This window comes from Corythoichthys intestinalis, chromosome 5 (assembly GCF_030265065.1).
Source record: "Corythoichthys intestinalis isolate RoL2023-P3 chromosome 5, ASM3026506v1, whole genome shotgun sequence".
NCBI lineage: Eukaryota > Metazoa > Chordata > Actinopteri > Syngnathiformes > Syngnathidae > Corythoichthys > Corythoichthys intestinalis.
The window spans coordinates 31,327,697-31,353,879 of record NC_080399.1 but is presented as its reverse complement, the minus strand read 5'-3'; the positions used below and the strand labels follow the sequence as shown (position 1 = coordinate 31,353,879).

The window sequence follows — 26,183 nt, the reverse complement described above, 5'->3', positions numbered from 1 at the left end:
TGACGCTAGAAGTTAGATCGGGCCTAAAAAAAAATCCAGCCCGACCCGACCGGACTGCCGGTATTAAAGCCCCATCAATTAACTTGATTTGCTTGCCGCCCCCCAAAAAATGAAATTTTATGTTTTATTTGTGAAGACTCAGGAGAAGGAGGAAATGCAGGGATGCGATACATGGTTGCGTTTTGTGTGATCACGTTTGTGACGATGCCGGTGAACAGATGCATAATGATAACAAATTAAAGCCTGTCTTTTGTAACGAATTCTCCCAGTTAAACAAGACTGTAAGATATAAACATTTATATCTTTTATATTTGTGTGTCTTTTCTAACAGGCGGATAGTGGATTTGATGTTAGTGCATTTATGTTAATCTCCTCGAGTTGGCAGAAAAAAAACGCAAGTTTTCTCAATGTTTAAATAGTCTACATATTTTTATGATCATTATAAATGCATTTACACAATAAAATAACGCTGGAAAAGTTTGTTCAATATATTTCTCGTATGAGACCAAAGCGCCACATTCGTTTACATTCAGCAAAGCTGACACAGGTTTCTGTATCTTCAACAATCAATTTGAATACTTTCATAATTCCACTACCGCAGTTGTTTGCTTTTCATTTCCCCTGTCTTTAGTTTGTTTTTCACTCCTCTCTACTCCATATCGAAAAGGAAATACCAGGATGCTCGCGGAGGGGAAGATTGAAAAGAGAGTGAGGCCACTACGTTCACGTGCGCAGGCATGCTAAGCGCCTTCTGTTTTATCCAGATTATTTATTTTATTTAACATCCATACATCGTTTTAGTATAAATATATGAATATATGTTCATTTTTTTTAAAAAAGTTAGCAAGAGAGAAGTCGGCCCGACCGTAAATGATCACACATAAGTCGCTCCAGAGTATAAGACACACCCTCTGCCAAACTATGAAAAAAAAACTGTGACTTATAGTCCAAAAAATACGGTAATGTTATAAATTGTATAAAAATGAAAACATCGGCGGGTTTTAATATCAAATTATTTTAACTCATAATAACGTTTATCTTTTAAGAACTACACGTCTTTCATCCATGGATCCCTTTAAGAAAATAAGATATGCATTCATGCTATCAAATAAGGAAAAGGGCTAAGCCTTTATTACATAGATATGCAAAAAAAAACAAAAAAAAACGCACTTATACATTTGAGTGTGGATGATATTTTAACTACAGACGAGGTGGTGTGTTTTTTTTTTTTTTTAATCTTGACGGATGGGGCAAAATACTCGTTTTTAAAAAGACATGCTCTGTATGGACATGGCCTTATATATTGTTTTGCCTTTCGCAAAAGAGGTATCCGATAGAAATAGTTATTTACGTCTAAATTTTTTGCCAGTCTAAGAAGTTCAAATAATGAGTTCTTCTGAGTATCTTAACTCATTGACACCCATTGATGGTGGTAGATGAACGATTTGCAAGTAAGTTGCTCTAAATATAAACTGTTTTTACCATTAACCAATATAATTTGCTTGATGTGGGATGTCAAATATGGCTGAATAAATGGAAACTGTTTTTACATTGACTACTCGGTAACTTTGGCTTGTTACTACTTGCAATACTAATACTAAGGAAACAGATCTACAGTACAACCTTTCTTCTGTCCTAACTGCTTCAATGTTATTTAAGAAATTAACTAATTGACTACCATTGATGGTGATAGACGTCCAACCCATTTTGACATGGTGGGGCCAACAGCGATCATTTGATGCAGTCCAAATGGATTGGATGTCTATCCGTGTGAATATCACTGAAAGCGTTAAAGTCCGAACATTAACTAAATCATCACAGATATAATTTCTTAATTGTTTATGACGGAAAACACAGACAAGACTGAAAAAGCAGTTTCTGCTCTTGCACTCCCCTTTAAAAGAAACTGCTGTATTTTAAGCCAAAACAACTGTTGTGTTTGATAGAACAATATGTCTGTATGCTGTCATAGCAGATTCATGGCGCATTAAGCCCCCGAACAATTTTTAATTTGTCCGTTTTACCCTGAAAACCTCCCGTTTACAGACGTCGCGCAACCGCTTTTATTTCAACCCAGCCATAAAACAAAGGTAATTAATTATATTTATTATTCAAAATGTCTGTCGTTTTTAGCTTGGAATCATTAATTAGTCTCTCATATTTCTTTTTTTTTTTTTTTAATGACAAAAAAAGTATTCACTCACATATTTTAAACTTTTCAACAAATGACGTCACAATGAAAAAAAAAAAGGCGTCTGTAAAAAAGTAACAGATATCTACCTCAGAACTATCGCTTAATTGTATTTTTTTTGTTACTGTCGCATTTTCTCCGATATGTTGGGTGATAAATAATCGATCCAAACAAAGAAAAATTGGAAAAAAAAAAAACGTTTAAAAGGGTAAATATATGAAAAAGAAAATCTCGACCACTCCTTGATGTCTGCGATTTCTGCATCACGACCCTTGTTATATTACCATGTCTTGACACTCGGTGATACATGCTACAAGGAGTTTTTGGATCGAAACAAGGTACCTTAAGTATACGATAATATCTCATTGAAGTCATGGCATCTGTAATTCTGCTCTCGCGTACTCTCACCTCCAGATAGGGTTTTGCTGTTTAAAAAAACATGAAGAAAAAAAAGCCCTCCTGTTCAAATTTTTTCTTCCCCCAGAAAATTGAGATTTTAAGCTTTCCAATTATGTTTCACACATGAATATCGGACAATTTTGAAAGTTGGTCAAATTGGGGGTTAGAGCGGAACTTCAAGTCACTTGAGTGTTTCTGCCTTACACTGAGAAAAAGATTAGTTTCTTTGTTAAATAGCAAAAAACATCCTATGTATTCAATCTAATGGTGAATGAAAGGCATTGTCAAAATACGTTTGATCTGGATGAGAACAAAAGATACAGACAGGTCTTGTGCAATGTTTTTTTTTATTTTTTAATTTTAATTTTTTATACAAAGATTATGACAGTCTTAGAAATCTCTTGTTTAGCTTCCTGGCATCTTCTTCTCCTCCAGAGTGCATGTCGGGGTGACCTTGCTTTATTCTAGGTTTGGGGGAGTATTAGCAGTCCCTCTCGGATCCTGTGGTGCCCCTGCAATCTCCTGATGTTTAACCCTGCACTTCATCGCAGTGGTGCAGTGATTACAGGCCATCCTGAGGAACATCGATTGTCCCGCTCCTCCTAGGCAAGCCCCACACAATGCTGACGAATGAACTCGTGGCCCTGCCAAGTCCAATTAACTGTCAGTGCCGCATCGACGGGCCCCTCCGTTTGTTGAGAGTGAAGAAAAACAAACTTTTAATCAAATTTTCCTTCAGCCCCCGAGGGTATTTGGGCTTGTAGTTTGCATTCTGCGGCGCTCTCACGCTGCCTGCATCCTTGCCGCCCTCTCAGGAGGTTCTGTTGCATGTTGCGGGCCCGAGATAGCGCAGCACACGGCACTTTTTCCGTTACTTGTCTCCGACTGATAATCAGCCATCGTTTAAAATCGTATACTGCCTCAAAGTAGGTTAACAAAAGACTGAATGTATTAATTCACATTTGCATTACTTAACATACGATACAGTGCTTGGCTCCGCAGCACAAAATTGCCTTGGCGCATTGTTTATCTCGGGTGGGAGTTTACAGCATTTTCATATGAGCACAGAGTGCATGTCATTGTATTGAATAGCAAAAAGACAATTGACTGCTTGGTCAATAAAAGCCAGGTTACAATTCTGCAGATTTTTTTTTTTCAAAGTATTAACTTCTCCGCAAATCTCCTCTGTTAATTCTTCCAAGGTCGAGATAAACAATTGTGCTCTGCTCTCCTGTGATTAGAGTAATGCGGACATTACAAGCCCCCGAATTCAATTAAATTGTTTGCTTTTGCCACACGGGGACAAGTAAAAAGACAATCTACTATCTACTTTGGCCATTCCGATTCTAGTTAGCAAATATTGACAAAAGATAGTCTGAGTAAAGAGGGTCAAACAAACAAAAGTATTGGAGCACCTGCCCGTTACACCAAAAATGATTTAGTATGCTTCTCAACTTCGCATCTTGAAAAGCTTCCATGCTTCTGAGATGCCCAAAAGAATTTAAAGTCTGAGAATTTCATGTACATTTGTGATTGTTTGAGGGAGTCTGGGTCATAATTGCTATTGTGTCGTTTTTAGAAAAGGTTGAGATCAGGGCTAACTACTCAACAGCACTCTTAAAGAACATTCCCGAACTTGTTTTTTCTATTGTTTGAAGAAGATAATTTTTGTCTCAATACTTTTGCCTGAATTAGTTGCTTTTGAAAATGCACCACTGATGTTATGTGAGCTTCCTCTAGTGGTAAACAAAGAATTCTGATATAAATAGTCAAACTGAGCAAGTGTCTAAACTTTTCTGATAAAATCTTTTGCAGTACATGTGTTAAAGACAGGTGAAGAGCTTTCCGGATTTTGGTGAAATTTTGTAAATATAAACTTTGGACGAGTTCATCGAAACTACCCTGTCATTTCTAACGCGTAACTGCGAGGGTACTTTGCGTTTTATAGGGCTGTCAAAATTATCGCGTTAACGCGCGGTAATTAATTTTTTAAATTAATCACGTTAAAATATTTAACGCAATTAACGCACATGTCCCGCTCAGACAGTATTCTGCCTTTTGGTAAGTTTTACAGCAGGCTTTTTGTGCTGTCTAACAGCGAACTCTTGTGGTCGCTTTGCGACATGGTTTATTTTTTTTCTTGCCAGTTCAATATGGCTGCACGACTGCTGACGCCTACGTTGTAATGTTGTGCTTATATGATCCTTGTACAAGATTCGTCCGTAAGTATGGTTGTTGTAAAGAATGTACATATTATGTTAGTAAGAGAAATGTTCTATTTTTTGTATGAGACGCTTTTTGTTTGTTTAGTGAACCTGTATAGCGTGCTAACCTAACGTTGTTGCTAATGCAATGCTTGTGTACTTTTTTTTGTAGTTTTACGACGGTCTAAAGAGGACAATGGTTTGAGGCTATTTTATTAATTAATCAGATGAAAAAGGGAGATGTCTGATTATTAAGGCGTTGTTCACTAGTTGTCTAGCTTTGGAAAAAGTAGACGCTTCGGAGTGAGGACAGCATAGACAGATTTAAATGACAGTAGAGTGAAATGCCCACTACAGTCCTTATGTACCGTATGTTGAATGTACAGTGGGGAGAACAAGTATTTGATACACTGCCAATGGGTTTTCCATTGGCAGTGTTTCAAATACTTGTTCTCCCCACTGTATACATCCATCTTGTGTCTTATCTTTCCATTCCAACAATTTATTTTACAGAATATATATATAATTTACAGAAAAATATGGCATATTTGATAGATGGTTTGAATTGCGATTAATTGCGATTAATTACGGTTAATTAATTTTTAAGCTGTAATTAACTCGATTAAAAATTTTAATCGTTCGACAGCCCTAGTTTTTTTTGTCCCCCCCCAGTTTTTAGCACTCTGTCAATACTGCATTCCCAAACCCGGAAGTGTGACGTAAATTCCCAAACGCAACAGAAGACTGTCCACAGCGAGCATAGCAGTATCAACAATATCAGTGATATTTCCACCGAAAGTAACCATACAGCATTGCTCTTTCATGACTCTAATGATGGCAAAGGCTCCGAGAAAAGATTATCTACAATTAATCCCTACATGTTTGAACCTGAGGCGTCATATGACGACGATTTACTCTGCACAGCAGACGTTAGTGAAGACGCCGGTTGGCATCTCGACACTTCATGAAAGGAAAGTGGTAGGCGTCTAGCATCATGATTTCCCTAAGAACCTTTCTTTCCTCAGTCATTCTGTGATATAATTATCAGTAATTTCAAAAACAGACGAGTAGTTATATAGAACTAGTAATAAAAGTATCAAATTGACATGAATAGACAACTTGTCAGCTGTTTTATGACAGGCAAGCAACAACAACTAATAAACAGGTCGCGATCAAGTAATAAAGGTACCAAACTGACATAAATAGACAATCTGTCAACTGTCTTATGACAGGCAAGCAAAAAAAAAAAGAAAAGAAAAACAGGTCGCACTTCAACAAACATGTAGTGTACATTTAATTACTGATTACTAATTATGCCTCAAAAAGTAATCGTTACTTTACTGATTACTTTATTAGCAAACTAACCGATCTATTTTAAAAGTAATTTATCAGTTACTTTTTACTTTTTTTCACTTTGCCGCCTCAACATAAGAATGACAACACAAAAATGTCATCGCATGTAATCCGATAATTAAATTTAAAGAGGTAGATCAGACTTTTTCACATAAGGATTAATCTTCGAGTTACTTTAATTAGTCGATGGAGCAGATTTCAATCACTATTGAATCGCGCTAGCTTAGCCACTCCGGAGCAGGAATTTGTTGAAATATTTCGGGTTAGAGTACAGGGGTTAGGTTTAACTGCATATCAGTGCCAAACTAAAACAATGCAATTTGACTGCACAATAATCAACAACATACAAATGAATTGCACAGTGCAATAAACACAAAGGTGGGGGCGAGCGCGGATGCGCGAGCACAACCCAGAAGTAGGCTGTACACACACGTGGTCAATTTGGCCACAAAACGTGGCGGCAACTAAGCACTTTAGACTCAATTGGACTTACAACACATCCCAAAGATATTAAACGAACACGTCACCTCTTGGCATAAATGTCCAACACGAATATGATGTAAACAATGCTTGCCAACTTGGAGCGATGACTACCCGTCGTTGCAACGGCAAAGCTATGCAACGGCCGCGCATGTAAGGGGTCCAACCTATCGCTGGAACCCTGCAGAATGAAGGAAAAATACTCACGTTCTTTCATGGACGTACACAACATTCCCTCACAAATCTCAACATGTGGCTGCACTAAGCTCGAATGTGCGCCCACGCTGGCAGCCTGGCATACGCTTGTCTCAGTCCCAAAACACGTAGTGGGGATGACCCGAGACCAAAAAAGGAAGTAACTGTCAGCGGTTACAATGGAAACACATGCCGGGAACCTTTCCAGCATTTTATATTCAAAATGCTCTTCGTACATGACTACAATATTCTTCATTCTATATACATTATGAGGCAATAACATAATTACACTAAGGAAACTAATCAGATTACTGGTTTGGAAAAATGAACGCCTTAGATTACTAGTTACTGGAAAAAAAAAAGTAATCACATTACAGTAACGTGTTACTTAGTAATGTATTCCTAAAACAACACTGAACAGAATAGCATCAAATTTTAGAATTAGAAATGCCAGTAATGCCTTCTACTCTACTTACGTCTTTGAAAAACCAAAGTGGCTTTCAAAGCTGTCGTCGCTAAAATGTTGAAAAGAAAGACCGGAGCCGGGGAGAAGTTCTTCCGCTTGACTCTCACAAAAGATGTCCATTTCCTTGCTGAAGAAGGTTTTTTTGGGCCATTCATAGAGTCTCGAGCCTTTCATGTGAGCAATTCATCACTGCACATCGAGATGGCATATTGGAGTATTGGCGAGCTCTTTGGGAAATGACGTCATCAGGTAGCGGCCGGCAGTGAGGTGCGTCCCTTGTTGCTAAGGTGTTGCTATGGCAGTAACTCAAAAACTATGCGGTCAATTCTAAAAATATTTTGGTAATGTGAGTTTTGAGATGGCATATGATGCATTCAATGCAATTTAACCGAGTAAAATGCTCATGAATTGAAGTCTTCACCTGGCGTTTAAGTACACTTCAGTTGTAAACTTTTAATTAAACAAAACATTAGCAATTTATATTTGACAATTTTTTGTTTTAACTTGTAATAAAAATACATCATGCATTAATTTTCCAAGCTGCTTATCCTCACGAGGGTCACGGGGATGCTGGAGCCTATCCCAGCTAACTAAGGGCAGTAGGCGGGGAAAACCATGAATGCCAGCCAATCGCAGGGCACAAGGAGACAAACCACCATTCACGCACACACTAACAGCTTTGGACAATTTAGAGTGTTCAATCAGCCTACCATGCATGACAGGCTGATGGGATGTAGTTTTTGGGATGTGCGAGGAAACCGGTGCACCCGGAGAAGACATGCAAACTCCACACAGGAAGGCCTGAGCCCAGGATTGAACCCTTGATCTCAGAACTGTGAGGCAGACGTGCTAACCACTCGACTGCCTTACATCATGCACTTGAAAAAAAAATTAGGTGTAGTGTTTATTGTCTTTTATTCCAATTGAAGAGTATTTCAGTGATAAATATTTGAGTACATTTAGGAGTACAGTATTTCGGTTACAATCAGGGACTCTTTCAGTATATCCAGGACTATTTCATGTATTTTCAATTGTATTTAGGTCACTTTGAAGGAGTATTTCTGGAAATCTAGCAGTATTTTTAGAATACTTTTGGGATGAGTTTTAGTACACCTAGGCGTATTTTTTTAGTTTTAAGGGACTATTACGAAAATGAGTACATAAAGTACTGGTATTTGAATCATAGGCTGAGTTTCAGGGAGGGGGGCATGGCCCCCCTGAGGCTGAAAAGTGTCATTGCATGTATTTGACTTTCCAATATATGATTTTTAAAATTAAAGAGTTTTCCGGTAAAATATTGTCTATAAAAGTTGTAAAGCAATAAAACAAACAAAACAAAAAAATGAATGAAATGAACAAAAAAAAAAATTTTTTTTATAATGGGTCAAAATTATTTTTCGAACAGATCATGTGGCTGGCACCTTAGTCATTTTCTTTGCCTAGCTAAAACCACCTGAGGACCGAAGAGGCAAGATGCATATACGTAATTTTTTTCAAACCTAAGCTTTCAAAAGCGACAACAACTACTGAGGAAGAACCAAGAATTGAAAATGTGGATCATAAAACGCACCACCAAAATAGTGACTTTCAATTTGCACCACTAAAGACGCTCATTGTACAACAGAGCCACCACCTGCCAAATTTTGCACCCTAATAATATTTTGCTCCCAAAGCTGTTGAGGCGGTGAATAAACCCCCTTTTACATTCAGTTGGACTCTCAATACTATACACAGGTGCTAAATAAAGAAGTAACATTGTAAACATATATATGTTCAACACGAATAAGGTGTCAATTAATGCTTAACGACACAGCGAACACGTAAACAGTGAGTGAGTGAGTGGTGTCCAGTTGTTGTGTGCACTACCATGGCAGGATGTGTCTGAGGAGAACTTTTGTACATGTCCGTCCATGATCAAACCTAAGTAAATATTATTTATTTAAAGAAAGTTTGTAGTGTTTACTTTGTAACTGCTCTATTTGCGGCTATTTTTAACACACGAAGTTGCAATTTCTGATGGGGTGAAAAATTTGACAGACACCAGCAGGCATACCATATTCAATGGATGACGATTTTGACGAAAAGTATAGCTGCCCTAACAGCCTGATTTAGAATTCCCCTCAAAAATGATGGGAAGCAAAAAAAAAAAAAAACGCTCATTTTCAACTTATTATTATAAATATTCTTGTAAGTTATTTTTATTGCTGACACTGCATTTCGGGGTCATCAACATGTTGTGCCCCCCCTGCCCCAAAAGTCAAACTCCGCCTATTATTTGAATGCACATAAGAATGTGTAAATCACATTGTACATGAAGACTTGGGTCTACTAAACAACTACAAATTACTCAAGTAGTTTCATGCTGCCATTGTATGTATTGAAGAATACACTACAATTACACATGTAAATGTATTGAAGGTCTGTCATCCGTGGTACTGAAACATGATAATTTCCTTCCGGTACTCTGGGAGATGGTATGTGTTGTCAAAAGTTAGAAAACCTATGGTTTAAGTCAGGAAGGTGACTCTCCTGATTTGCCATATCCTGTGTGAGTGAGTGCATTCAAGGGAAACCTTTCATTATGTGACATTGTCCAAGTGCTGACATTGCAGTTCAGCTCAAATTAAGAATCCCCCATTTGAAGTATTTGAATTGAAACGGGTGCGCCTTGTAATACTCTTGCTTTTGTCCCGAGCAAAGTGCTTAAAAGAACAAATAACAAAATTACCCCCCCCCCCCCCCCCAAACCAGACACACCATAAATAGAGGTTTTAGGTCCATGGATCAATATCAACAGTGCTCGCATGGATTCTCAAATAAGATTCCACAAGCATTCGGCTTCTTACGTCGCCTCCTTGTTTAGTTTAATGAAAAGTGACCAGTGATTACATGTATTGATGTGTTGTTTTAGTATTTTAGACACACTTCCTCCAATGCTAGTAATCAATCACAATTGAAGGCTCATGCTGACAGCAGTTGGAGGAACGTTACGTCTTTTTCCCAGATGACTCCATTCATTTGTTTGAGGCCTCTTTAATGTAACTACAGCATGTTTTCAATCTCTCTCTACTGCATACACACACACAATGCTCCATGAGTTTACTTGCCTTTGACTTTGAGACTCGAAGAAGAATTATTCATAGGCTGCATGAGTTTCAGAAATGAGGAAGAACAGCACGGCTTTCAGAGGCAGCAGTTCATTCAGCATGAACACCAGGATTTCCTTATATTTTTTGGTGGGTGAAGAATTCATTTTATCGTGGAGAGATGATTGTTTAAAAAAAAAAGTGGGGGTTGGTATTAGCCCTTTTTTTTTGCTTCTTGTTTCAAACTATCCTTATTCCTGTCGCATAATGAGTTCCTTTGTTTTTTATGGATGCTTGTAAGAACACATTTGTAGTATCGCAGGCGATTTTTTTTTTTTTTTTTTTTTTTTTACTGACAGTGTTCGCCATTTACATTTTCGGGAATAATTTATACTTTTGCTAAGCCAAAAATTTCAACTCACGGATGCCAGCAAAACATCCTTATGGTTTCACTTTTCTCACACCGTGTAATATACTGTAATTTGGCACTTGTGGTGCCCGGGCATGCAGGAACTCTACCCAAGAATTGATGACTTTATAACGATCATTTGCAGAATGTGGTATCATTAAAAAGCAATTATCCTGTAATTTCTGTGAACCCGTATTTCTGTGTTGTTTAGTCAATTTAGAAGGTGTCAGGGTGCCCCAATGAGAGACATGTCCATAATATGGCACATTGCATAGACGTTTATTGGTTTGGGTGCAAAGAAAAAACAACAACACACTGCTTGCTAACATAATGGCACTGACCTGAATGTACATTCATGCAATAATTCCAAAAGCAAATACTAGTTTCTCATTTTAGATATTATCTATAACCAACACATTTGTGCTCAACCGTAATTCGAATAAGGACGGATGATGGATTTGTGCTCATTCTTATGTTAACAGAGCACTTTCTAGTAAAGAGAAATTGCTGTTTAGGATGACTCCTCTACTATATATTTTATTTTTTTTCCCCAATTGTCACTCAAGCAGAAAACAAAGAAAATGATTCATATGTTAGTTTTTCTTGCGTGCCACTTTACTACTTAGTCAATAATATCATATTCGGACCAAAGTATGTATAGAAAACCCCCATTTGTATTCTGGGCAAATGCAAATGATTCGAAATGATGAAAAATACATAGAGCACTCATCTGCTCTAAGTTTCTGCCATGAATTATTGATAATGATTTTTAACCCTTTATAGGGCAAGTGACTATTTTTGTAATAAAAAACAAAAAAAACTATTAATCCACATTGTATGTAGATTTAGATTTTGAGTTATGAAGGCCACAATATTAATATTTGGTTTAGTGTGGTCTACATAACCAAATATGTGATGTTCACATATGTGCGCTTTAGGTCTCAATTACGATTATTGTTGTTTTTTTAATTATAAATATATATATATATATATATTATATATATTATTATTATTATTATATTATAATGAATACATTAAAAAAAAATTATAAAATGTGAATGGAAATAAAATGAATAAAACCACAAATGCATTAAAACATATATTAGCATTTGTCTAATTGCTTGCCATTGAAAACAATTGATGTGCACTTCACCTAAATTGAGAGTACTGCCCAGGTAGCAAAATATAACAGGAGCGGACATGGGCCAGATGTACTTCAAAATCCGGCCCAACTTTATAAAACGGATCTGCCCCAGTGTCTTTTTGAACAATGGCCCAAACTCAGTAGTCACTTGCCGGATCAGCAACAGTTTTGGGCCAAAACTGGTCCAAAGTAGCAGATACTATATTAATGTATGGCCCAGATATGGCACACATGTTACCCAATCTGGGCCAGATTTGTATCAAAACCATTTGCAGTATTAAATTTGGGGTCCATTTTGTTAAATATATCATATTTTAATGTGTTTATATTGCAAATTAAATATATTAAAAGCAATAATGACAACAGTTCTTTTTCATGCAATTTATTAATACTAACATATTAATGCAACTTACAACAACACTACAACATTGTTTTTCACAAAATATTTTAATTGGAACAACCAACTCCACATTAAAGATGATCCATTTTTAGACTGTAAAGAACATATTGTATTTGTTAAGGTTCTGGGGTAACAGGGAATCTAATTCATTTACGATGAGAGGGAGTAGTAGATAGTGTCCGATGAATCCGGTGGGCAGTTTGGTGATAGAACAGATGAATGGGAAGGCTGGTGTTTTGCTAGACAAGCAGTAAAGGATCAAGGGGGGGGGGACAATGAGTTTAGTATCGGGATTACAAGATTCTTTGTTAGCTGAAAGTCACATACGTGTAGGTAAGTTGTTGATTTGGCAATGATGTGAGGCCAAGGATCAGTTTAAGTAAGCTGTTGATGATAATCAGCGGCACCTGGTCCCAGGCTCACCCATCAGTGCAATCAAGGCAGAAATACACAAACACAAGGAGGGGGGGGCTCTGTTTCAATAATAGTATTAAAACATTGAAACATTTACAGCAACACAGAGTTAATGCTTTCTCCCTCCATATGTTGTAATGCAACAAATTTTGGATTACTTAACTTGCAGACATGGCAGATCAATTGAATACACTGGCCATCTTATTACCGTGCGATTGAATAACTTGTTTAGCAGTCAAGAACTGACTTCAAAACGCAATTATGACTTTGAATAAAGCACTTACCATAAAAAATTTCCGTACGCCGAGATGATGCGTCCTGAATCCTGCGTGTTCTACTGTTTAAGGCTGATTCTGACGTGCACCTCCCAGACAATCCTGAATACGCGTCAAGTCAACGCTCTTGACATGAACATCGAAGGACTGTGATTGGTCCGCTCAGAATGTTTCCAGTTCAGCACAACAACACCGCCGTTTTCAAACATTTCCAAACGTTTTCTGTGTCGCCTACGCTTCAACATTTGTATTAAAAACATTTGTTTGTTCAACTACGCACGTTCCATCTTTGTTGCCATTGTTGTCAATGACAGTAGTCGCAGCGGATGCCTGCCTTCAGGGTGTGCGCTGTTGTGACATCACACGCCGAACGTTAAATTTCAGGTTTTTAGCGCATCTGGTGTGCACAATCCGCCCTGGACCTGTGCCTAACCTATCATTTGGACTGTCAGATTGATGATATGGGCCGCCTCTGGCTGACTGACGTTCAGCGGGTGCGATTGCTTTGTGGATCTGGCGAGCTCAGGCCGGATCCGGCCGGAGTCAACTGCTATTGGGGTGGCTGTAACTGCTCATTTTTCAATGCCATTGATTGGGCTAACGTCCAATACATTTTGACCAGGAGAGCCTGGCAAGGAATTATCACTGCCAGCCCTCCCAGAAATAAATAATAATAAAAGAAATAAAATAAAGTTGGACGTCCAGTGCTGTCAGTGGCAGCCAATGAGTTAGATGAGTGCTCTATACTAGGGGTCCCCAAACTTTTTTGCACCACGGACCGGTGTTATTTGGGTCTTTTTTTCATGGACCGGTGTTTTGACATATTTTGCAACCCATCAAAAATTGCAACACTGTGGTTCTACGCATGCGCGTAACATTAAACATAGCCGCAAAATGCACAAATGCAGCGATTCCAAAGTAAACACTACAAACTTTCTTGAAAGAAAGGAATATTAACTTACGTTTGATCATGGAAGGACTTGTAGAAAAGTTCTCCTCAGATACATCCCGCCAAGTAAGCTGCACACAACTTCACACCGCTCTCACCATTAACAACTTCGCCTTGTTGTTAAACTAGGGCTGTCAAAATTATCGCGTTAACGGGCGTTAATTAATTTTTTAAATTAATCGCGTTAAAATATTTGACGCAATTAACGCAGATGTCCCGCTCAGACAGATTTAAATGACTGTTCAGTGAAAAGCTCACTTGTTGTTATGGAGTTTTGCCGCCCTCTGCTGGCGCTTGGGTGAATGACCATCTCGCATATTGCCTCAAACAGATTATACAATGAGGCCGTTTATGGGCATTAAGAGTGAAGAGAATGCCACCGGCCGCTTGGGGGCAGCGCCGTTCCATACTCATGTTATTTCTTCAAAACGTGGGAGAATTAGTAGTTGTGAGACGTTTATGCTGTATTCACAATGCAACGCAAATTGCTATTTGTGCTCCACACATATTTCGGTAAGTTTTCTTTCTTTTAGTGGCAATTATGTGTCTCTTGTTGTATTTTGGGTAAGATATGTACAGATATATTTAATACAGTAAAGGCGAGTGGACACAGGCGTTCTTTGGACCGCGCCGTTTATTGGCAACTCCTTCACAACAAATATACAGTGGGGAGAACAAGTATTTGATACACTGCCTATGGGTTTTCCCATTGGCAGTGTATCAAATACTATCAAATACTTGCTCTCCCCAATGTAAGTATCGTTTAGTGAAAGCACAACAAAAATAATATTCCTATCTCTCCAAAAAAAAAAAAAAAATTTTCACAAAAAGAAAAGCACTTCAGTCTATAGTAATGAGGCCCTATTCTTAAACAACAATGCAAAATGAGCTGGCATTCCATATCAAAATAGCTATGCAAAATACACGTAAAACTTTGGTCACTCTATTTTTATTATTGTTATTTTTATTCTTTTTATTATTATATTAACTCTACTTTTGATTGAAAATTTTACAAATTTTATTAAAACGAAAACATGAAGAGGGGTTTTAATATAAAATTACTATAACTTGTAACTATAACATTTATCGTTTAAGAACTACAAGTCTTTCTATCCGTGGATCACTTTAACAGAAAGAATGTTAATGCCATTTTTGGATTTATTGTTACAATAAACAAATATACAGTACTTATGTACAGTATGTTGTATGTATATATCCGTCGTGTGTCTTATCTTTCCATTCCAACAATAATTTACATAAAAATATGGCATATTTTAGAGATGGTTTGAATTGCGATTAATTGCGATTAATTAATTTTTAAGCTGTAATTAACTCGATTAAAAATTTTAATCGTTTGACAGCCCTATGTTAAACATTAATTAAGAAGCCCGCTTCACAAAGATACGATGTTGGAAATTGTAGCAAGGTTTTCAATGTTCTTGTAGCGATGTCAGGATATTCCAGAATGACTTTAATCCAGAACCTCGGTAGAGTTGTTGTCTCAAATGTACGTTTAATAAGGTCGCCGTCAGTTGCGATCTCTACAAGTTGATCCTACTGGTCACGAATCCACTCCTTCGCAATTCGTGGGTCTTCGAGGTTGTAGGCTCGTCAGGTGCCCTTTTCGCCGTAAAAATATCTCCAAAGACGTCTGCTTTCCAGTCATCTTCGCTCGTGTAGGGGCTAATTGTTTCCGGGAACAAATGTGCTGCTGCTGCACCCGCGGCCTAGCAATACGTTATTATCAAGGACAAGCGCACATAGATATATTATATACACAAAGAAGATGTACTGCTAGCAGTCCAATCAATAGATTTCTATGACAACATTCTAATCTATCCCGTAGTGTTATTTCTAGAGTGGACAGGGGTATTGGTGTGTTATGCCGGGGCACAGGGTTAATTCTGCCAGAATGCGGTCGTTATGAAATTATTATTTCTGTGCGGCCCGGTAGCAAATGCGCCACGGACCGGTACCGGTCCGCGGCCCGGCAGATGGGGACCCCTGCTCTATAGAGCGTTAAAAATGAAAAAAAGGATGATAACAACGCATGCTGTTGACATATTAATGAATGAATTATGCCACATGGATTCATAAAACCTAAATTAGGCCACCTGTGCAGGACAATTAGACTCATTTTGTATTCTTCATCATTTTTCTTTGTAATCATTTAAATTGTCAATAATGCTTTTTCCTCTGTGGTGTGTCAAATGTACTTGTAGAAGGCGTTGGAAATTTTGCTCAAATACTCGAATGAAAGACTTTAAAAATGGTTCTGCTCATTTTAAGCACCTACTGAGGAAAATGGCAAAAAAAAAAAAGGGCCTAAATAAATGTGGATAAACTAAATATCCATATGCTTGTCACATTTGTATTAACCATATAGCCACAAAATATTAGAAAGAGAACAAATGACATGCAGCATATTCTTTGACTTTCTCATGTCGCTGATGGGGGCCATCAGTCTGTGCGCTTTGACCGAGCCCCTTCTCATTGACCGCTAATGCCCCGTAGCACAATTGACTCCGTGCTAATTAGAATTGATAATTGAAAAAAGGAAATCAATATGTGTAAAATTGGGAGTGGTAAGAGTTGGTTTTATCTGGTTGACATTGTTTGTCGAATGGTGTGCTGTCCAGCAAAAACTTGACTTTGTAACTGGAGATAAACCATTATTCCATTTCAAGGCTTTTTGCATGTTGTTGTATTTAAAGAAAGGTCTCGGCAGGACGAGGCAAGTTATTAAATAAATAGAAAAGTGTGATCGTCAGTTTAACAATATGATGATCCACAGGCTTTTATGAGCTGTGGGAGGTTCTGTAGAACCAGGGCTTATTTTATTATGTGAGAGTATCTTTTCACACTCTGCTTGTGGTGCAACAAAAACAACATGAATGGTTTTATTTGAAATACAATAAAGTTGTTTGGAATTAAGTCTGCAAAGATGCTGCCTGGTCATAATCAGTAGCCCTATTGACCTGCCTAAGGATGTACAGCGGAGGCGCTTTTAAGCCATGCATCGATCCACACCTCGCATACTGAATACAACTCGGAACAAATGATCAGCTCCGCTTTGCGGTACCGGCAAACGTAAATGTATTTAGTTTGTTTTTTTCAATCATAAATGTGACTTTCTAAAAAAAAGTTCAGTTTTATAGTCATCACTTTTCACGATCCAGATAATCAACCGTCACATCTTGTTCTAACACGACCACCTGCAAGTTCCTATCAAGGTGGGAAGACGCGCATTCGGACTAAACCGTGGTCGCAATTTGTGTTCGGCACGTCTCCTCCTTATGTTGTTAACTTGGCCCCGTGCTCATTTGTCCTCAGGGGAAAGGAAATGAACAAGGCCTCAGAGAAGATGAATTAAGGCAGCCCAGATAACACGCCCAAGCTGCAGAAGGCTGCTTCTTCAATCTAGCAGAACCACCCCGATGACTATTGGCAGCTTTTTCTGTACGCTTTCGAAATACATTTGTCAGGCTAACAGTGTCCACACTGTAGTCTTGTTCTGTTTACCCATGGTAACGCTGGTCAAAACCCTAAATGACTGATTTGTAATCATCACTCATGTTTCAATGCTCCACGCTTTACAGAAGGTGCATATGATCAAACACGCATTTGTGTTGACGAATGACTGCTTTTTCAGTTTGGGAAAATAAAATGCTGACTTGGTTGTTTTTTGAAAAGTCCCCAAAACAACCTTTACTCTAAGTCAGGGGTTTCAAATAATGGTCCCCTCAGTGAACATAATGTCGTTATTGTTGTGGTGGTACTTGTACGTGCTAGTGTCCACCTGGGCATAAAAGTTGTGGGTTACTTAGAAGTTGAAAGATCTATGTAAAATGAATAAAATAAAATAAACATCTCAGTTGGAAAACAATGTAATTCATCAGAGAATTTTAAGTTTATTTGCATTTAAACATCACCTGAAACTAATGACAACTATGGCAGGGCAAATGTATTTAAATAGCACAATTCAACAAATGGTAATTAAAAGTGCTTTACATCACATGAAAGTCCGCAAAAACACAAAAAAATGACACATTAAATGATCGAGACAGTAAAAAGACATAAAAAATTGAAAAAAAGAATTCAACTGAAAAATGAATGAAAAGCAGAAATTATAATAACTTGGAACTTAAAATATATAGCTAGCTATGAATACGCTGTGGTAAACAACACCATTTTTAGCCCTGATTTAAAGGAATTAACTGTCTGAGCGGTCTTCAGAAGTTCAGGTAGCTTGGTATAGCATAGTAACTGAATGCTCCCTCACCCTGCTTTGTTCTAGCTCTTGGAACATACAGCAGACCGGTTCCTTACGACCGTAGGGGCCCAGATGCTTCGTAGGGGTCAAACAAACCAAGCAAGTATTTTGGTCTAATGCCATTAAGTGTTTTGTAGACCAGCAGCAGTATTTCACAGTCTATCCTTTGACTCAGTGTAACTATTTCATAACCGGTGTAGTATGGTCCATTTCCCTTGTACAGTGGTACCTTGATGTATGAATTTCATAAGTTCCAAGACCTGGTTTGTAGTCAAAATTGTGATATGTTGAAACGGATTTCCCCGTAAGAATACATTACAATTCGAATAATTCTTTCCACAGCCCCAAACACCATGATAAATACTGGAAGTACAATTTACACATAGCAAAACAAATAAATTATAAATAGGAAATAGAAAAGCATTTTTATTGTCACATTAACTTGCGCAGACGGCAGGTGTGGAGGTCGAAGACTATACGGTGAGCCATGTTCTAATTTAACAAGTGCATTAAATTAGACCAGCATCATTTATCTATAAAATGATTATTAATACTGTATCGTTGTAAACATTAAAGGGGGAAAAAAGAAATATAGATCATCTGACAATAAAGTATAACTTGATTAACATTGTTTTGTTCGTAACAGAAAAGACTTAAAGCGCATTGATTTGCCTGAATTAAAAAAAAAAAAAAAAAAGTTAGGTCCGGGCAAATAAGTACTTAATCAACCACTAATTGTGCAAGTTCTCCCACTTGAAAATATTAGAGAGGCCTGTAATTGTCAGCATGGGTAAACCTCAACCATGAGAGACAGAATATGGAAAAAAAAAAACAACAACTGAAAATCACATTGTTTGATTTTTAAAGAATTGATTTGCAAATCATGGTGGAAAATAAGTATTTGGTCAATACCAAAAGTTCATCTCAATACTTTGTTATGTATCCTTTGTTTGCAATAACGGAGGCCAAACGTTTTCTGTAACTCTTCACAAGCTTTTCACACACCGTTGCTGGTATTTTGGCCAATTCCTCCATGCATTCCTCTAGATCAGTAATGTTTTGGGGCTGTTGTTGGGCAACATGGACATTCAACTCCCTCCACAGATTTTCTATGGGGTTGAGATCTGGAGACTGGCTAGGCCACTCCAAGACCTTGAAATGCTTCTTACGAAGCCACTCCTTTGTTGCCCTGGCTGTGAGTTTGGGATCCTTGTCATGCTGAAAGACCCAGCCACGTCTCATCTTCAATGCCCTTGCTGATGGAAAGAGATTTTCCCTCAAAATCTCTTGATACATGGTCCCATTCATTCTTTCCTTTACAGAGATCAGTCGTCCTGGTGCCTTTGCAGAAAAACAGCCCCAAAGCATGATGCTTCCACCCCCATGCTTCACAGTGGGTATGGTGTTCTTTGGATGCAATTCAGTATTCTTTCTCCTCCAAACACGAGAACCTGTGTTTCTACCAAAAAGTTCTATTTTGGTTTCATCTGACCATAACGCATTCTCCCAGTCTTCTTCTGGATCATCCAAATGCTCTGTAGCGAACCGCAGACGGGTCTGGACGTGTACTTTCTTCAGCAGGGTGACACGTCTGGCAGTGCAGGATTTGAGTCCCTTGCGGCGCATTGTGTTACTGATAGTAGCCTTTGTTACTGTGGTCCCAGCTCTCTGTTGGTCATTCACCTGGTCCCCCCATGTGGTTCTGGGATTTTTGCTCACCGTTCTTGTTATCATTTTGACACCACAGGGTGAGATCATGCATGGAGCCCCAGATCGAGGGAGATTATCAGCGGTCTTGTATGTCTTTCATTTTCTAATAATTGCTCCCACAGTTGATTTCTTTTTACCAAGCATTTTACCTATTACAGATTCAGTCTTCCCAGCCTGGTGCAGGTCTACAATTTTGTCTCTGGTGTCCTTCGACAGATCTTTGGTCTTGGCTATAGTGGAGTTTGGAGTGTGACTGACTGACATTGTGGACAGGTGTCTTTTTTACCGATAAGGAGTTAAAACAGGTGCCATTAATACAGGTAATGAGTGGAGCCTCGTTAGACCTCGTTAGAAGAAGTTAGACCTCTTTGACAGCCAGAAATCTTGCTTGTTTGTAGGTGACCAAATACTTATTTTCCACTCTAAATTGGAAATAAATTCTTTAAAAATCAAACAAAGTGATTTTCTGGGTTTTTTTTCCACATTTTTTACCCATGTTGACAATTACATGCCTTAATCTTTTCAAGTAGGAGAACATGCACAATTGGTGGTTGACTAAATACTTATTTGCCCCACTGTACATTCAAGGTATATTTTTTGACCATTTGATACTGAAAAATATATAAAATTAATAAATGATAATAAAATTCAAATAGATTATCAATATTACCATATGGCAAACAATTTGACCGAAAAAACAAAAATTAATAGGACAAAAAGGACAGTGTCATTTAACAGAGGGACAGTTTTTATCTTTGCTGCAGTCTGTATCAGCTCCTATGCTATATTGTGTCGTCATTTTGCACTGACCAACTTGGTATGCCACCTTATATGACGCTGGTAATGGTCGCTGGTTTACTTACTCAGGTAACACTCATAAAACGGGACGATTGTAGGCAATATGCGGCACGTTTTCCCTGAATAAAAAATCAAGCGGCTTATCAATGTGATTGGGCTCTAATGTGACGTGGTTTAATTTGGCTGTATACTGTACGTTGCCAACATTTTTAGACACAGTAAACTTACTGGTCTTTCCTCATCTTCCATTGGATTAAAAGTGAAGCCATACGCTACATAGGCTTTGTCATATTTCCTCGTCTTAGCTTTTCATATCTCCTGCTCTTCGCTGTGTACTATTGTTTGGTTAATAAATATTGCGCACATTCTGAAAGTGAGAACGCCACTGCCACCCACTGAGTGGATGTGCAATTACACTGTATTCTAGTACAGCAAAAAAGTATGGTCCCCGAGGTCACATGTGCCCCCTGGCATCGCTTTGCGCACCCCATTATTTGAGAAGGACTGAATTAGAGACATGTTTAAAAAAAAAAAAAAAAAAAAAAAATTATGAATACGTAAATAATAAGTCAATTTAAAAAGCTTATTATTGTCACGTTAACTTGATGACGAACGGAGGTCGGAGGAGACAGCAGTTGTGGAGATAGAGGACGACACGATATTCTGTCTAATTCAATTCAGTTCAATTCCAGTTCCAGTTCACTCGCACACCACACTCATATTTTCCTATGATTTCTTTTTTCATTTCAATGGTAATCGTCAACTTCTTTTTTTCACCACTACTCCCACCTGCACTGACTAACCCTTTTGGGACCCATGATGATTTCTCTCACAAGAAAATCTGACGTAGTGCCGCCTTGCAGGAAAACAATTAAATTACGACACTGTTGTATATTGTATTTCGAACATGCTGTCATATGTCGAGACGGATGACGAGTCAAATTTTACGTCGTATGTCAAAGGAATCGTTCGTCAATGTGTTCGCCACTGTATTTATTTATTTATTTATTAACCTGTCCCGTTCAACTGCTTGACACAGAGAATGGAAATCTGATTGTCCTCAAGGTCTGAACAGTTTTAATGTGTATGATATACTCCTGTTGTGATGATTATGGTGTTTCGTTTAGAAGAAGAAAGCAGCAAGCAGGAAGGGGTTATAGGGGGACAGAAAGGGAGATAATAAAGGACAGAGAGACAGACGAGAACAACAAACAACAAATACATTCAACGTTGACTAATTATTCATTATGAATATACAGTAGTAGCACTATCGTTAGTTATTTGTATTTCCGATACCACTTTATTTGTAAGGACTCTGAAAGCAGCATTCTGTAGTAGCTGTAACTTCCTGATTGATTTTTTGTTAAGACCTGTAAAAATACCATTTCAATGGTCTACTAAAAATGAATGCATAGATGAATTCTTGCATGTCATTGTTTGGACAAAAGCCACTTAATTCTGGCTATATGGTGGTGATAGACAGATTTATTAATAATATTAATACATTTTATTCTAGAGCGCTTTTCAAGCCACACAAAGATGCTTCACAAAAAGGATGGAATCACAATAACAACAAAACAATCATACAATACGATTAAAATCACGATAAAGATAAATTGAGACGTAAAGATAGAACAGAGCTAGGGATCATGGTGGGTACGAAAGAGTAAACTGGTGTGTTTTGAGTTTGGATTTGAAAAGTGAAAGGGGTGGATATATTGCGAAGATCAGGGGTAGGGAGTTCCAGAGCTGGGGGGGCACAGTGACTAAAAGCTCTGGAACCAAAGGTGGAGAGACCGACACAGGGGATGGAAAGGTGGAGGAGAGTGGAAGAGCAAAGTGGACGGGGTGGACTTCTTAAACAGAGTAGATTGCAAAGGTAGGGAGGGGCCAAGTCATGGAGTGCTTTGAAGGTAAGTGGCCAGTGAAGTTGACGGAGGATGGGGGTGATGTCATGTGTGGTGGGGGTCCGAGTGATGAGGCGTGCTGCTGAGTACTGGAGGAGCTGCAGTTTTTGGAGGGACTTGTTTGGTTGAGCCGGGAGGTGATTAGATTACAGACCACAGTGGAAGCGGTATGGCTGGTGAGAGAAGGTAGGAGACGAGAAATATTGCGAAGGTGGAAGTAGGCTGATCTGGTGATGCCGTTGATATGTGACCGGAAGGAGAGCGTGCTGTCCAGGATGACACCCAGACTCTTAACCTGAGTAGAAGGAGAGATCGGTACATTGTTGATGGTAACAGAGAACTTACTGACATGAGAGAGCATGGTGGTGGTTCCAACAAAGACTTAGTGACAAACTTTAGATGGGTATTGAAGTTTAAGTCTGAGTCAAAAATTACGCCAAGATTTCCGACTTTGCTTGTAGCTGTAAGTGACAATGTGCCCAGTTGAGTGGGAGGGGTCAAACAAATAAAGCTATTGTTCTTCTGACCTATGTTATGCAAAAAAAATGAAGAAAATAGGTTTTGATGGCATAGTCCATTTGAGAATCAAAGAAATCTAACTAAATCATAAGACTAAATAGTTGTCAGTAAGTGTTTGTTTTTTTTGTTTTGTTTTTTTTTTTCTTTCCTAAAAAGGTGTTCATTGGTGGCGCGCTTCTTTAAAATGGCACATGAATGTGTTTGTCAATGAGGCCTTTTAACGCTTTCAGGGACAGTGTTCACTACAGTGGACAGCTTTTCAAAAGTTGACACTTAAGACCTTTAACCTTTTTATGCAGCAAGTTACTGTTTATTTATTTGTTTGTTTGTTTGATTTAAGCCTTTTCGGGAAAGTGACTATTTTTGGTAATTAAATATATTTATATTAATTTCATTAATATTTGATAAAAATTATCCATCATTAATGTCTTTTTTTCATATTTTTTAGTCATTTTTTTCCATAGTATTTAACACATTGCCTGCCAGTGACCGCGATAGACCTACAATTCATTTAAATCAGAGGACTACCTGTGATTGGTCATCTTTCAATGCCAATGACCGCACTAAACGTCCAATCCATTTTGACTGCGAGGGGCGATTGAATGAACAGCTAGCGCCTTTCATTCAGACAAACATAATTTTTTGCATGAAACGATTAGTATCTGCCTTCATTAACAAAGAGTTTTTTTCTTCCCCGGCATAAAAATAATTACCAACTATAACCTGAAGCGAAAGCTGTAAGCAGTTTCATAAAGTGTTTTTTGAAATATTTTGTATGTTTGATTCAATTTACTGACACCAGGTATATGCAAAGTGATGCTACATAACTAGAAGCGAAACAAAAGGTGACAAGGACCATACACAAGTGCCCTTTCAGAAGATGAAAATGCTCTTTCTCAGTGCTTGATTAGTATAATGAAAAGGTCATCCTTGCTAAATATACTCCCCACTATCTACTGATAATAGCGATTAAATAGGGCAGTAAAATAAAGCTAAGGTTTTCGCTTTGTTTTTCCAGAGATGAATAAATAACCTGAACTAATCAAACATGCAACAGATACCATGCCCTGTACAGTAACTTCAGCTATTTTAGCCATAAATGTAAGAACAATAATCATCACTTTCCCAGTCGTACCAGCTCTGCCGACTCTTCACAATATTAGTCTACACGATTCATTTCATGCGCTGTGATGAATGTTGAAGAACTTTATTGAATGTCCCTGCCGCGTTACGAATAGCTCATTGTCGCAACAGTGCGTAATGTGGCGTCAGCTGAACTGCAAGATTTGTGTCATTGTTCCTGGAAATAGATTGTTTAATATTTTGAGAGATACCAATGATTAACTTTGTCCTGAAAGATTAGTGTGATACAATACAATATAGTTTAACAGCAGTTATTTTTTTCACATAATAAAATTAACCACTTTGATTTCATTATACTATGACTATTCTCGTAATTGCTGTTTTCTGTTCTTTCATTGTAGCCTGCCTTATTATTTTGGAGAAACATTTCATTGTTTTATATTTCACATGCAGAGTTAATGATTCAAACTCACTTCATGTTGAGCAAGTGTATATACACTCTATGAATCAAATAACAGGGTAGTGCAAGGGGATGTCCCTATAAATACTGTATTTGCCACTGCAAAAAATGCTGTTTTTCTATTTTCTGAGTGTATCCTAAAATAATAACATTTTATAATCCACACATTTTTACTGTAAAATGAGGCTGAAAATGTGCTTTTTCACTCAACTATTAACAACATGAGTTAATGGGGTGTCATGGCTATGGTAGACTAGTCATTCTTCAAACTAGAGGTTGTGGGTTTGAGTCCCTGCTCTGGTGACCATGTCAAAGTATCCTTGAGCAAGACACAGAACCCAACGTTGCCCCTGATATTGCGTCATCAGTAATGATCAGTAAATGTCAAAGTGATTGAAGCTAGGAAAACACTATACAAGTATAAATTCATTTACTGTTTAATATTTACTTGGTTGCATGGTCGGAATATGCTTTGTGGTCTATTTAAGTGCCTGCCATTTAGGAAAATATACTATAGAATTAAGGAACAATTGGAAAATTTCTCCCCACCTTGTTATATCTCTGGAGACTTTCACTTTTCCACTGCATTAGTCATCTAATATTTATTTCTCATATTTGTATTCGAAGCTAGTTATTTTCTACAAATTGTATTCTTTGAATAAATTAGTCTGTTTATTAATAAAATAATTAGCATGATTTCCTATAGCAATCATTTCCTTTATTCCGTAAAATTTGTTTTTAGCTCTGTTGTTTTTGGCAGCCCTTTTAATTTTTGTCTCAGTCTTTTGGATGAAAATACTTATTAGTCTTAGTCATATTTTAGTAATTTCAAAATGTGGTCGTCTTCGTCTACTTGTGGTCAACGAAAACTCAGACAAATGTTGTCTATTTTTAGTCGACAATTACTCAAAAGGTTTTCGTTTGTAAACTAAGCCCGAACGATATATCGTTTAAACATCGCCATCGCGAGATGCGCATGTGCGATAGTCCCATCGCAAGGATGTGCGATAGTATTTTTTTTTTCCAATCCACAAACCTTTGTACTGCTTCATTCGCTCGCACAGCCTCTCTCACCCCCTTTCCCAGCTCTCAGTCACTGCGGCACTTGCTTATTAAAGTTAACGATGGCTTTGATCTGGCCAAAGAAGCCGGGCACCAATCTGTCAATCATCGTTTAACTTGTTAAACAGTTTCTACAAGGAAGCGCGGGCTGGAATTAATGTGTGTGTCTGTGGGGGGAGAATGTGGAGATGTTAGAGACATAAAATAAACGGCAGAAGTGATTATGAGGAATTTGTCATTTCTACATGTCACTCCAAGAGTCACAGCCATGTTAGGTGTGCGAAAAACGATGGAATACTGTACACTGTGCTCATGATGAGTCATCCAAAGTCTTTCCAAATAGCTATTCAAGTCATCTAGTAAAATATTCTTCATATATCGCAAACCCCCCAAAATTCGCAGCAAT

At 37.9% G+C, this 26,183-nt stretch overlaps 1 protein-coding gene across 4 annotated transcripts in view; it reads left to right on the top strand.

Moving 5' to 3' along the window:
• The window catches only part of megf11 (multiple EGF-like-domains 11), a 220,244-nt gene that overhangs the window by 111,538 nt on the left and 82,523 nt on the right, over positions 1–26,183 (top strand). The window contains exon 1 of one of the 4 annotated variants that reach the window (XM_057836018.1): positions 14,134–14,478. The exons of the other annotated variants lie outside the window; for them this stretch is intronic. Within the exon in view, the coding sequence (XP_057692001.1) occupies positions 14,439–14,478 (40 nt within the window). The 5' untranslated portion in view covers positions 14,134–14,438. Of the gene's footprint in view, positions 1–14,133; positions 14,479–26,183 lie in introns of those variants that run through there. 4 annotated transcript variants of the gene reach the window in all.